Below are 15,337 nucleotides of genomic sequence, written 5' to 3'. Positions count from 1 at the left end.
TTTTTAGATTTAATTTTCAAGTGCATGAATTTACTCACCTATAGGCGTATAAACAAATCAAACATAATATTGAATTAGAACATTTTGCAACTACATCGAACGCCAATAACTTCATTATTATTCTGTCAAACTTTAAAAAGATTTAAACATTTTTAAATGTCTCTAATCTTCTGAATCTCTTCGATGCTAAGGGGCAAAATTCAATATTTATTTCGAGTCGAGCCGCCAATCAATGTCCTCCAGCAAGTGCTGCCACCATCGCCACCACCACCGTTTACTGTGCAGTCTGCAGTCATCGACGTTGCTGTGCTGCTGCCACCACGCGTGCTATGCGCTTAATGACGCGCCAGACGTCTCTCTTCTCGGAAGCCATAAGTGCAGCACGAGAGACGACGTGTGCGGCTGTGTATTAAAATTTGTAAACACATCTTCTTCGAGTGAATAAAAAAAAGAGTGCGTTTCGCGGATTTTCTCGTGTGTGTCGACTTGCTGTGTACCCATGCTGTGTTGTTCATCGCGCCGATCGATACTGTTTATCGTTGGAAGCTGCCTCGACGCTGCTATGGGCCGGCTGGATTAGAAGCTGGAGTTACGATAATGCTACTTGGCATTATTATTCTGTCTCGTTGAATTTTTGTCAGGTACGTTTTCACACACATACACACACGCACGTGTTTTTGTTGAGCTGACTGCATAGTAGAAATAAATATAACCTGTTGATGAGCGAGAACAACAATACTTCATGTATCTCATTTTGAATGTTTGAAATCAGTTTCACATTTGACTAAGATTCATTAAACAATCCAAAATTTACATGAATATGAATATAAATTACAGTAATTTATCATAAGAATATGATTTCAAGTTAGATTCAAGATGTTTCATAGGAAGAACTTCTACGTAACTGACCATAACATGACTTATCCTGCAGTGTTTATGATGGTTTTAATTTCATTAATACACGTCAAAATCTTTGCAATTAAATGAATTTATCTTGCATATAAATAATCATAATTTGCTTACAATTAATTTTGATTCTAAATGCATAGGAGTAGCTTATTCAAGTTATTTTTAATTGCTAAAAAGCCTTCCTTCTATGTTAGGTTATGTATTGAAAATACAAATATTCTTTACCTGTCTTTTTAATATGAACAAAATAATGTATTTTAATACATATAAATGAGTTGAAAATTGTGGAATATTTTTAGTAAAATTGATTACGCTGTATTATTAACATGTTAATGTTTTTTTACAGACTGCAGCTACAATACGGAGTTACTTGAAAAATCAGATTTGAAGATAGCCTCTACAATGGCACCAGTACCATTGGAAGGAAATCAAACTCCTGTGGCCAATATACCACAAGAGGGTAACCGTGGAGGATCAATTTCACTTGGTCTTTTAATAGATTTCATTATTCAAAGGACTTATCATGAAATAACAGTGTTGGCCGAACTCTTACCAAGAAAAACAGACATGGAGCGTAAAATAGAAATATTCAATTTTGCAGCTCGTACTAGGCAGCTTTTTGTGAGATTACTTGCGCTTACAAAATGGGCTAACAGTGCAACCAAGGTTGAAAAGTCAAACCACATCATGGCATTTTTAGATAAGCAGTCGTTATTATTTGTCGATACAGCTGACATGCTAGCAAGAATGGCGCGCGAAACATTGGTCCATGCTAGATTGCCAAACTTTCATTTACCGGCTGCAGTTGAAGTTCTTACCACTGGATCTTACAATCGATTACCAACATGTATTAGAGAGAAAATTGTTCCTCCAGAACCTATTACTTTAGCAGAGAAGAAGAGTACTTTGCAAAGACTGAATCAAGTGATACAGCATAGATTAGTCACTGGAAATTTATTACCCCAAATGAAAAATCTTGAAATTGATGCAGGAAGAGTGACTTTTAAAATTGAACAAGAATTCTGTGTATCATTAACTGTGATGGGAGATGCACCAAACTTACCATGGCGTTTACTAGATCTTGAAATCTTGGTATCTGATCGAGAAACTGGCGAAGGAAAATCATTAGTGCATCCTTTGCAAACTCAGTATGTTCATCAAGTAGTTCAAACTCGTCTAGCAGAAAGCTCTGATCCTCTAGCTGAAGTATACTGCATTTTACATCATTTTTGTCAATCACTACAACTGGAGGTTCTATATTCACAAACATTACGTCTTATTAGAGATCGCCTCGATGATCATATCAGAATCGACAAGTATAAAACTGGAGAGTTTTTAACAATATCATATTGGAAAGAACTGACCAGCAAAGATTCTGGATCGGAACTTGGATATAAGCTTAGCATACTTGTGGATCAAGTAGACCCAGCCAAACCTTTAGCAGTAGTTCACACACCGTCCTTAGCTAGTAAGGAATGCGAAGTATCAGATTTGGCCATCAGATCGAACCAACTGTCGATGGAATACTTATTAGTGCATACAATCTATATCAGAACAAGGAACAGATTGAACGACCTCAGGCAGGAACTGCAAATTATGTTCAAAGGCATAGAGTGTACCTTAGCTGGATCTCCTGCTATTTTATCCGTACCTATTATTCAACCTTGCTTGAGAGCCGAGTTACTTCTAATAGCCGTTGACACTCATACAGGCATGTTGCAATGTCACATACCTCAATTCGAGGCACCGATAGTACCAGAATTAACCAATGCCCTGAATCAAGACAGATCCAAGTTACCGGCACTCATAGCAGAATTACGATTTTGGATCGTACAGAAGAGGTGCACGAAAACGCTGCAACACTTGCCCGCGACGGCGCTCACAAAATTACCACTGCTGCACAGTCCGGATCATCCTATAAACGCGATCGGCAAGCACAAGATGTACATCGAATTTCACAAGCATCCAAAAGTCGTGCTGATAATGGGCATCAAGGAGAACGAGTCGTCGCCCTGCGAGCTGCAGTACTCGTTCTACTTGTGCTCGGTGAAGCTCACCTCGTCCGAGCAGGACGCCGCCGGAGGCGACGACGCCAACAACATGGACGCGAAGAATCACAACATCTTCTACAAGCTCGAGAGCCTGATAGAGTTCGACACGTTCGTCGTCACGCACGGCTCCTTCACGAGCATCGACTGCGGCAGCAACGAGCCGGAGATGAGCGGCGTCGTCGACCAAGCCGCGGACAAGGCCGGCGCCGCGGGCCAAGCCAAGAAGCGCAAGAACATCGGCGCGAGCGTCGGTGGCAGAGCCGACAGCAGCGCAGCCAAGAAAGCCAAGGCACCGGCCTACTACATACCGGAGCTGGCGCACGTGGTGGCCCTCTGCGACGAGCAGATACCGTTCATGCAGCTGGCGCAGGAGCTGTCGAGGCGCGACATCGCCCATCAGGGCCTGCAGATCGAGGCCAACGCCACGGGCATGTTCCTCAAGCTCGTGCAGCTGCCCAAGCCGAGCGGCAGCATCTCGAGCCAGGTCGCCTGGACGGCCCTACTGAAGCGACTGCTGAGCTGCTGCATCCGGGTGCAGAGCAAGGGCACGGGCAAGAGCTGGACGGTCGAGTTCGTGTTCTACGGCAGTCCCGTGTCGAGCGCGCATCCGCGCGAGCAGGGCCTGCGCAGGCCCGTCTACTTTCAGTATCCGATGGGCACGCCCGAGACGATCCAGCAGACCGTGGACAAGCTGCTCAACGACTGGACGCAGATCGTCAATCTGCACTCGCTCGTGCACGATCTCGCCGAGTACTTCAGGATGGAGAAGAGCAACTATCGCAACATAGCCACGGTCAAGTCGTACAGCTACAACAGGCTCGTGCTCAGCTACGGGCCGCATCGTCGCGCCCAGGTGACGATTCTCTGGGACGTCCCTGGCAAGCAGTTCAAGCTCTACTTCGGCAAGTCGGCGACGAGTCCGCTCGACAACGCGCACATGCTGCTGCGCGAGCAGCTCCAGGCCACCATCAATCGCGATCACAATCTCATGCAGCTGATGCACATACTGAACGAGACCCTGGCCCCGTTGACCTCGATCGCCCGACTACCCACGACCCTGCAGCTCGGCATCAACGACAAGCGCCCGCAGATACCCATGCAGACGTTCGTCGTCATGCCCCAGTGCATCAGTCTGGTGCGCATCGCCTACCAGAACATCTACTGCCTCGAGCTCTGCTTCCGCGGCGACGGCTTCGTGACGCTGCGCGACGGCGCCTACAGCCGCTTCGATCACAGCAGCGTCGTGGACGGCTTCACCCCGATCCAGGGCCTCACCACCTTCCTGTCGCAGTACGTCGACAAGACGGCCATGTACCGGGGCCGCTCGCAGTCCGAGGACGACAATCCGCCCTCGCCCACCACCGTCGAGGGCGATCCCTCGGGCTCGGGCCTCGTGAACAACGGCTCGGCGGGCCCGCCCAGCGCCGGTGGCTACGGCAGCTTCCTGGCCGGCCATCATCGGGCCGGACCCCAGTCGCCCGCCCAGAATCGCTTTCATCCGCCGGTGACGCCGCCCTCGAACAGCAATCCGACGACGCCGGCGAGTCCGCACACCAGCCAGCAGCAGCAGCACGGCTACACGAGCAGCCCGGCGGCCTCGCTCAACATGGTCTCGTCGCCGCCCTCGCTGACGCCGAGCACGCCGAGCGTGCTGCCGCATCCGTCGCCGGGCTCGGGCCTCGTGGCTAGTCCCCTTGGCCAGATGCACGCCCCGAGTCCAGCCGGCCTGCTGCCGACCTCCTCTCCGGGACCCTGTGGCGGCCCCATGACCGGACACTCGCCAGCCTCGGGCTACGGCATGCAGCCTCACGACGGCAGCCCGTTCCCGGCCCAGCAGAGCCTGGCCTCGCCCGTCGCCTCCAACTGGGCCAATTCGCCGAGCATCTCCAGGCCCTCGCCCGCTCGCTCCGGTCAGAGTCCGGGCGGTCTCGTGTCGATGCACAGTCCACAGCAGCCGCTCTCGGTGGGCCCCGTGACCATGCAACAGACCCAGCACGTGTCCCGAGTCTTGCCGCAGCGCTCCTGGGCCGGTGCCATTCCGAGTCTGCTCTCCGCCGAGACGCTGGAGCTGCTGTGCAGCCCGGCGCGCCACCCCAACGGCCTGCCCGGGCCCGATCTGGCGCCCCTCGAGCGCTTCCTCTGCTGCGTGTTCATGCGGCGCCAGCTGCAGCGCTGCATCCAGACCAACGAGAGCCTGACCATACTCAACGGCGAGCCCGGCGTGACGCACTTCAAGGTCGACACGCTGCAGTGCCGCGTCTCGCCCAATCCCCAGCACATGCAGTCGCTGCACCTCAAGTGCCAGCCCCTGCCCGAGCACGTGAGCCGCTGGTCCCACGAGGAGCTGCAGGTGATCGAGCGCTTCTTCGAGCATCGGGCCGTGGCGCCGCCCTTCCGGCCCAACAGTCTGCACGGTTTCATGTGCATCCTCAATCTGCCCATCAACGTGCTCAAGGACTTCATACAGATCATGCGGGTCGAGCTGGCGCCGCCCGCGCTGGCCCAGCAGCAGCAGTACAAGTGGCAGCCGCAGTTCTGCCTGCGCGTGCCGCCCTCGGCCCCTCCCCTCGTACCGGTCGGCAGCACGGCCGTCATCGTGAACAAGACCAAGACGCTGTTCTATCTGCAGATCACGCGGCTCGGCATCTACGAGGGCGAGCCGCCCTCGCTGGTGCTGCCGCTCATCTACGACACGCGCGCCAACCTGACGCAGATAGCGGATCGCGACTCGCCACCTGGTTCGCCGATGGCCGCCATCAATCTGCTGCTCAAGCGCTTCGCCGACCACTATCCCAACCAGCAGGAGTGCTCGGCCTTCCCGGCCGTGCGCCACATCCTCACGAACTTCACGCTGCCGTCCGAGGTCGCCGCGGCCGCGGCTGCCAACGCCGCCGCCATGCAACAGCAGCAGCAGCAGCAGCAACAGCAGCAGCAGCAACAGCAGCAACAGATGACAGCGCAGAATCCCATCGCCGGTGGACCGATGCCGCCTGTACCGATACCCGGTCCGCAGCCGCCTCCGCAGGCCATGGGCCCTGGACCGGCCATGCAGATGATGCAAGGGGCAGGTGGCGCTCAGGGACCACCGCCGCCCCAAGGACCTTATCGTCAGGCTATGCCTCCGGGTATGAATATGATGGGCGGTCCTCAATGATACTAATGGTAAATAAAGTTTCATCGTATTTGTAAGCAGCGACTCACGGAGACATTGAACTAACTCGATTTTCGCGTTTTTGATTTACAGTAAGGATTCCTGGGATCATCGATGGCCTGCCCTCGACTTTGATGACTTCTAGTCATCATTGGCAACTGAATACTTAGTATCAACGGTCTACTGGAATCACAACTAGATTTTATTTTATTCATGTCAATTATTAGAAAGAGTTCGTTAACTGCTTATGGTACTTTTATCATGGCGAAAATTGATCGCACCAGTGCAGATTTAACGTTAAATTTAAATAACTTATATTGTTAATGGTAGAAGATGTTCTTTTTATTCAGCATAATTATAAAGAGAACAAAAATAATTTTTTTTCTCGCGAGACGAAAAAGTAGAGATCACTGACTCAAAAAAGTTTTATATGTTATTTTTTATAAAAAATGTTTTATAAGTTGCAAAATATTTGCATTCAATAATTTTTCATTCAGATAAAAAACCCTTGAAATAGGAGAAACTGTTAAGATTACCAAATTAACTTTTAAAGTCTGTCTAAACATTTGAATTAAGTTGTATGTTTATGTGAATTGACGTACTTATATATAAATGTATTTGTTTTATAGATCATGGATGGACATATTCACTAAACATAAACGAATGTACATGTATGTATATAAGAATATATGTACATGTACACTTAGGCATTGGACTTTAAGTACCCGATTTGTGCTATTCTTTACAGTTTCATTCTTTCGATGTAACATTATCCAATATATATTAATATGCGTCGAATAGACGGATGTCACAAATCAATGTAAAAACTGTACATAAATAATTAATTCTTAAGTTTTACATTATTGCAGTAATTAGATGGAAATTAATGTATATTGTAATAAAAAGTTTATAACGCTAAATAAATGTCTTTAAAATATAAAAAAATCGAAAAAAGAAATCATTCACACACAATAAAAAATGAACTATAGATTTTGTTTGTGCTCACACAATAATTTCCCCTATCGACAACTTACTGAACTAACTACAAACAAGATATATAAGGCTGGTAGACTTTGTCCAAATTATTAATTATTGGCTACAATCAATGAATTTGTGAACAATTTCATGAAGATTATTTTCCAAATGACTTAAAATGATTAATCGGTCATTCGAAGCGGGTTCGCAGATTATGTACTAAATTTATGTGAGATTCAAAAGAACTCATTTACCCATATGACTTGCAACAAATTTCACGTTCGAAGGGTTTTTTACGATTACGTACTATACTTATATATTCTGGTTTTAAAATTATTTGTGACAAATGTCACATTGCAACGATTACATACAGCAGTTAAAAGATAATTGAGATAACTTCTGTAGCCAAATGACCTGTGAAAAGTATCACACTCAAAGGGTTTGAAAAATACTACAATCAAAGAATTGGTCATGATTATGTACTGTACCTATGTGTCTTTTGAGTTGATATTTATATCCAAATGACTTGTGACAAATGTCACATTCGAAGGGTTTTTTACGATAATGTACTGCACTTATGTGTCTTTTGAGGGTTCCCTTATCTCCAAATGATTTCTGACAAATTTCACATTTAAAGGGTTTGCTCCGATTATGTACACTATTTACGTGAGTTTTGAGGACCTGTTTGTGTCCAAATGCCCTGTGACAAATGTCACATTTAAAGGGTTTGCTTCGATCATGTACTGCACTTATGTGCCTTTTGCTCGTGTTTCAAATCTGTGCATAATTTAGTACACCCACGCCTCAGTGAAAAACTCTCATGTCTGCATTCGAGCTGAGTAAAAAAAAAATCTCAGTCCCAAACATTTTTCCCCTCTTTTTTATTTCGTTCTTGCATGCTCTTGTCACGTCGCTACTGTTACTCGGCGTATAAACTGTAATATGAGCTGCTCCTAGTTGAGTCGTGGCGCAAAAAAACAAGTATCGCGAAACGAGTATCCATCAAACGTACATACAAGTTTGGTCGAAGTAAAAACGCTTCAATGCGGTATTTATGATTTTTGTAGTAATGATGCCAATTGCACAGAGCATATATACAGGCATCTACGATTAAAAATATTAAACTCGAATTAAAAAAATTAATTTCAATTAATTAAGTTGAGCCGCGATTTGCTCGAAGGTAGACCATAAATATTTTCACATACAGGTGTAAACATGTTACACGCTGATAATTGGCAAATAGATCGATCCACAGACGTTCGTCACTACCCGTGTTTGGTGCAAGCCTCTCGTTTTTCATCTCTGCTCACCTTCGTAGGTTCCTCCTCCGAGACTCCATAACTTTTCGATTTCATGCAAGCATCCACCTCCATAGATTTCTCCAAAGTTTTCTGTTTTTTTTTTGAAAACTTTCAAGACTTAGAAAGTAGCAAGCATAATTAAGAAGATATATCGCAATAGCTCGAGTGTAGGTTAATGAAATTTCTACTTAGATCACAGTATGTGTCGGGTTTGTTGTGCAATGGCTTTTCGAAAGAATATTTGAAGGTTTTTTTTGGGTGAAATTTTTTTTTTAGATGAAATTTTATAATTCTGCTTTTCTCCCCTTGTAATACATCCGAGCGAAAATTTTTTTGCAATATTGTTTTTACCAGGTAAAGTTTAAATTGAAAATACGTAGAATGATAAAGTAATCATTTACAAGACAAAATTAGTACTTTTACTAGTTTATTAAATAGTGTAGCAGTAGGCAATATTACATTAGATATTATTACATTAGATGATTATCACAAATTATCCGATCGTAGACAGGTTAACTTAAGTTAATAAATCAAAGTTAGTTTGATGTATGTGACCATTGCGGCCACTATCGTAACATTGTTTATGTTATCATATACATATAATTGATACATGTGAAATAATTAATAAAATATTCAATAATTACAACATTTTAATTGATGAAATCAATGAAATAACGCAGTTGCATAGCGATACATTCAGAAACAAATTCTAATAAGATGATGCGATGAAAATTCTATTATTTCTCCACAGAAATGAAAAAAATTATCATGAAAGTTAGTGAATTACCATAATTTTAGAAAATTTGCATCAAAAGCGCATACACAAGAAAAAAATTTATTTAAGACCAAGTATGAAGTAAAAGTTGTCATAAAAATTTGGATGCTATCGGTGGATAGATTACTAAGATGAGTTTACCGTATCATAATTTTTTAATTGGTGCCCATAACGTAAAAAAAAATGATAAAGATACGAGCACTCATCATCGAATAATCTGGTGAATTTGGGAAAAAGTTTTGAAGCTACAATTGAAAAAATCAATGACGCTGAATCGTAAGTGATATGGGTCATCCTCGGCCCCGTTACTCTCGAACCAACGTAATATCGCTCGATTATTGTCCAAAGGTTGGATTTTAATCCGATGCGTTTGGATGAAGCCACCTGACTTGGAGCTCAGCGTGATGTTGCACTTGTCCTCTATCGGGTCGTTCCCCGAAGAATCTGCCTCCAAACGACGAAGTAAACATTCTTTCTGCGTCTGGTTGATGTTCTTGTCACACTCGCCGAAATAGGCGGTGGTATTTTCCAAGGCACTGAACACTATGGAATTTTCACCAACTTTACGTTTGAGCCGTAATGGAAATGAACTCGAGTCTTTGGGAAATATGTCCACATCGATTTGTGTACAATTTAAGATTAATAAAATTAAACCCACGACAAGCAATATAAACGCTATTACTATTGTTATTAATTCATTAGTGTTAGTTATATATTTTTTAGCCACGGTTGAAATTTTAATTCCACTCATTGTAGATATTTTATACTGCGTGCCAGACTCATCACGTAGCTCACCGAACCGACACTGAGGCTCCGAGCTTCTATTTCTTTCTTGCTTCGATCTTTTATGTACATGTGTTGCGTCCGGCCCATCGTTCAAAAGTGAAATCAATGAGATAGTGAGCCCCATGCCATATTCATAGTTGCGTAAACACAAAAAGAAAGTCACACCTAAGGTAAAAATTCGAGCTCGCTTTATCTTAAAATTCAAAAGTACCTTCTGTTTACATTCAGCTATCTTTCTTTTTCTCATTTTTCGTTACTACATAGCTTCAATGGTTTTCCTCTGAGATAAACGATGAAACGATAAACGATGAATAGACGATGTTTAGAGATAAGAGATAAGATTTATATATAAATGATGCAAGATTATAAATTAAATAATTTGTTTACACTTACTCGTTAACAACTATATTAAGTAGTCATATTTAACGAAAAATAAAAGAAAAAACGACTCCTCGTCTCCGGGAATACCAAAGTAACTTTATGAAAATAAAAAAGTATCGGAATATCCATACTTCACGAATTTTTCCATACTTCAAGGACTTTGCTCGTGTTTCAAATCTGTGTATAATTTATTCTCTTTTAGTACACCCACGCCTCAGCGAAAAACTCTTATGTTTGCGATCGAATTAAGTAAAAAACTATCGCAGTCCCAAACATTTTTCCCCTCTTTTTTTCTTCGCGCTTGCATACTCTCGTCACATCGCTGCTGCTGCTCGGCATAGAGTCGAGGGTCAACAATTGTTTAACCCTTGGCTCGCCCTATAAGTATCTTGCAAACGTAAATACACGTGATGTAGCAGCAAACAACCATTATTTTTTGGTGTAATTATCATCGTAAGAGTTGCCCACCGTCACGTAAAACGAGTTTATACATCAAACAATAGTCTTGCAAGTATATAAAAGTTATAAATAACGAACTATAACTAACGAGCGATGTTATATCTATAATTTTAATCAACTTTCGACCCATATAAGTTGTATTAACTACGCAAAAAAAATATTGAAAATTTTTTGTGGTCATTCACTGGTATGAAGCGTCGATTTGCATACGATCAATAAGTGACCGATTCTTTGAGAATACAATAGTATACAGGTTAAATTAGTTATTAATCTATTTTCATTGATTTTTAAATAAAACCAATTCAATCAGTACACTGATTCGACCACTACTGAACTAGTAACAATTATTTACGAATAGTATTGATTATCTAAACGAACGGTAATGTTTAATTTTGTAAAAACGTCGTACGATAATGTATCTGTCATTTACTGGACGTCGAACGGTCATTTAATGGAGATGTTTTCTGCAAGGTGACACGTTAAATCACAATTTTTAATAATATTAATGATGCTAAAATGATTTTTCAATATTTTTAATTGATTGAACACTTAACTAACAATGCGATGATATATTTAGTTGTTTTAAAGTCGCAATCATTAAATTTTTGCTGTTCTTCAAAACTTAAAAAACAATAACTCGGTCATTCACTGATGCTGTTACCCTATATTGCAATAAAAATTTTATAATGCTGATATATAAACTAGTATCAACAACTATTGCACATGCTAAACGAACCTTTTTTTGCGATATTATTTTTACAAGGTAAAATTTTAATTGAAAATACGTAGAATAATAAAGTAATCATTTTCAAGACAAAATTAATACTTTTACTAGTTAATTAAATAATGTAGCAGTAGGCAATATTACATTAGATATCATTACGTTAAATGATTATCACAAGTTGTCCAATCGCAGACAGGCTAAGTTAAGTTAATAAATCAAAGTTATTTTGATTTATATGACATTTGAATTTATGTTAACATATACACATAATTGACACATTTGAAATAATTAATAAAATATTCAATACATGCAAAATTTCAATCATAAGTATCAGAAGTGAATAAATCTATTCAAAGGCAAGCTCCAATGAAATCATGCATGCATCTAAATGTATTTAAAAGCATAAGTATGGCGTCTCATGAACATGAAAAAATCCGAATCTTAGTTGCATGACAATACATTCAGAAGTCAATTTTAATGAATGATGCGACGGAAATTAAATTTTTTCCCATAGAAATGAAAAAAAAATTCTGATAAAAGTCTGTGAATTAGCATAAATTTAGAAAATTTACATCAAAAGTTCATACAGAAGAAATAGAAGTTGGCATAAAAACTTGGATGCTATCAGGTGAATGATTACTAAGATGAGTTTATCGTATCATTTTTTTTTGATTTACAATCGAAAGGAGACAAATATAAAAGCATGAATAATGTTATACAAATAACTAACAGCAGGATTATTAAGTAGTTTGGGGCTATAAATGTGGGCACAATAAATTGGTTGTAGCATGTGGAGTGCAATTTTACATAACTCGAGAAATAATCGTCGTGCCTTTTCATGCAGGTCGTACTCACGCAATAATTGCCCTTATCGTCTTCGAAAATGTTATTGAAGCCGGCCTCTTCGGGCTCGCATTCAGTATCGGGATACAAGTAATGCTTGTTTTTCTCCTCATCCATACCAAATTTCACCAGATACTTGTGCTGTGTGACAATCTTATCGCCGAAATAAAAAACACCGTAAGTGAGAAATCCTTCGCCTCCAGGTAAATTATAAATGACTCGATTTTCTTCACAATAGTCCTCGAGAAGGTTAGCTGAAAACCAAGTGATCTTTTTGTCGTCGAGCTTAAACTGAGTGCATAACATCGTTACATTGTTCTGTCGCGCGCAGATGCCGATCAATCCATTGGCCAAGGAGACCACAGGTGAGTAAACATCTTTGACATGAGTTAAATTCTGCCTTTGACCTGCAAGAATGAAAAATGTTTCATTAATGTTAATTCAAATTATGAAAAACAAAACTTCTTTCTTTAATAATTACCACTTGGTTGAATAAGAGCCACTGTAATCGACGGATTTTTGGGCTTGAAGGGCCATAGTGTTTCGATGAACAAATAACCCTCGTCCTTTGACAATGGAACAATTAATGGCTCGACCAAAGTATTCTCGGGGTAAGCAAGCATCATATCGACATTCGAAGCGACTCCATGAAAATCAATCGATGATCTGTAAACTTTGTCCCAATCTTCTAACACAACTTCAAAATTATCCCGTCCTTTGATATAACGCAGCTTGTTAAATTTCTCATCGCCATTCTCATTACAGGACCTCTGGCCCGGCCGCAAAGAAAATAATATTCGGTATCTCGAGTGATCATTTATATTTGTAATCAGCTGGTTGAGATCTGCCGAAAGTTTGGTTGTTTTAACGCTACAATTGGAAAAGTTGACGACGCTGAATCGCAAATGATACGGGTCATCTTCGCCCCCGTCACTTTCGAACCAACGTAATATCGCTCGATTATTGCCCAAAGGTTCGATTTTAATCTGAGTCGTCTGGATGAAGCCACCCGACTCGGAGCTCAGCGTGATTTTGCACTCGTCCTCCTTCGGGCTGTCCCCCGAGAAATCTGCCTGCAATCGACGAATTAAACATTCTTTCTGTCGCTTGATGTTCTTGTTGCACTTGCCGTAATAGACGGTGGTATTTTCCAAGGCACTGAACACTACGTAATTTTCACCAACTTCGCGTTTGAGCTGTAATGTACTCTCAGCTAGAAAGCCGAAGGATTGTATAAGTCCGAAAGCACAGATGAGGCAAGCAAAACCACAGAAGACCAAAAGAATTAACCAAATTATCTTATCACATGTTGAACATTCAACACGTCGGTCGACGTCGGTTGAAGTTTCCATTCCACTCATTGTGAATATTTCACACTGCGTTCTATAGTCTTAGCACATAGCTCGCCGAACCGACACTATGAGACTACTGCTTTGTTGCTTCGATTTCGTACACGTGTTGCGTCCGGCGCATCGTTTAAAAGTGAAACCAATGAGATGCCACATTTATAGTTAGAAAATATACGTTCTATTTACTATGAAACTCAATTTTTTGTCTCTTTCTTCGTTCGTATATATAAGGTTACATATGTCACGTGAGCGCCTTGTAATACACATCATCATTATCCAAAAAGTTATTTTGGGCTCATATGAAAGTTTATTCATTCAGATATAAACGATGCAACGATAAACGGTAAATAGCTTATATTGAGAAAATAAACGTCTGTCAATGTAACCGCCGAAAAATTGAAATTCGTATTTAGATGCATTTTGAGATATTTTTTCATATTCTTTTATGAAATTAAATATATGAATTCAGAATCTTTTTCAAAAATGTAGATAGATGCGCATTTCAAAAGTAAGATAGGGTAGTCAAACCAATTAATGACCGGGTACCAGTGAATGACCATTTTGGTAAATATCATTTGAAAAACAATTAAAAATATATTTGTATGTACGTTATTCAATTCTTTAGTGAACGATGCATCTGGTTTTCCATGTTCGATCACAATTTAACACGGAAAAGTGAGGGTCCCTCATACACTCAATATGAGGCCTCGGCTTCGCCTCGGCGCCATTATCACGTGCATGCGGAAGTTTCATTTCTCCCCTTTGTAAGAAAATCTACTATTCTTTTTCTAGGCTACGCGTACGGCGAAAGTAAGTACTTTTGCCAGAAGGATGGAAAAAAGGTACTTTATACAATCAACACACTCAAATAAAAAACCAACTATACATTCAATAATCGCTCGAGGTAGATTTTATATATCATCACACATAGACGCGTGAACATATTTTATCGCATAAACTCGTGAGGGATTCTCTGCCCCTCCTTCCGTGTTTGATGCCCGCCTCTCGTTTGAATTTCTACCTCCGCTAACCTCCGTAGGTCCTCCTCCGAGACTCCATAACTTCCCGATTTCATAGATTGCTCCAGAGTTTTCTGCTTTTTGAAAATTTTTAAGCCGTAAAAGATCGTACACACAAGCAAAATATATTATGCAAATTACTGCAATTTCTAATTTGATCCCAATCTGCGTTCCTTGATTTCATTTGCACACTACCTGATAGGTACATGTGGTAATAGCTTTCCAAAAATAATAAGCGAAAGCTTTCTTTGAATGAGGTTTTTCCCGTAGTTTTGTGTAATGCTGCTTTTCTCTGCTTGAAACATATCTCCTTGGTTGTTTTGTTTTTAGGTACGTATTGGTTTCTGAAATTCTATACATAGTTTTGTTTGTCGAATTCTTCCTGAACGTTCTCTTCATATGCAACAATTCTGAAATGTTTCATTCAACATTTCTTTTAATTTGAATTTTTATTATTCTAACCAAAGAGTAAAATTTTGATTGATTGGTTAAACGATTCTAGGAAATTTGATCTTATAGAATTCGAAGTTTATTATTTACAGTTTCATTCTCTCTATATGTGCATCATACAATATAAACTCACATGCGTCGCATTGACGGATATCACAAATAAA

The 15,337-nt window shown here is 41.3% G+C and overlaps 1 protein-coding gene across 1 annotated transcript; it reads left to right on the top strand.

Moving 5' to 3' along the window:
* Positions 1–327: 327 nt before the first annotated feature.
* Positions 328–7,064, top strand: LOC106659655 (mediator of RNA polymerase II transcription subunit 14). The gene is made up of 3 exons (XM_014382331.2): positions 328–641; positions 1,256–6,122; positions 6,205–7,064. Exon 2 carries the CDS (start codon positions 1,312–1,314, stop codon positions 6,112–6,114), a length of 4,803 nt encoding a protein of 1,600 aa, XP_014237817.1. The 5' UTR covers positions 328–641; positions 1,256–1,311; the 3' UTR covers positions 6,115–6,122; positions 6,205–7,064.
* Positions 7,065–15,337: the final 8,273 nt, after the last annotated feature.

This window comes from Trichogramma pretiosum, unplaced genomic scaffold (genome assembly GCF_000599845.2).
Source record: "Trichogramma pretiosum strain Unisexual culture from Peru unplaced genomic scaffold, Tpre_2.0 scaffold74, whole genome shotgun sequence".
NCBI classification, from domain to species: domain Eukaryota; kingdom Metazoa; phylum Arthropoda; class Insecta; order Hymenoptera; family Trichogrammatidae; genus Trichogramma; species Trichogramma pretiosum.
Note: the sequence above shows the minus strand (reverse complement) of the source record. Positions and strands in the feature narration are given on the sequence as shown.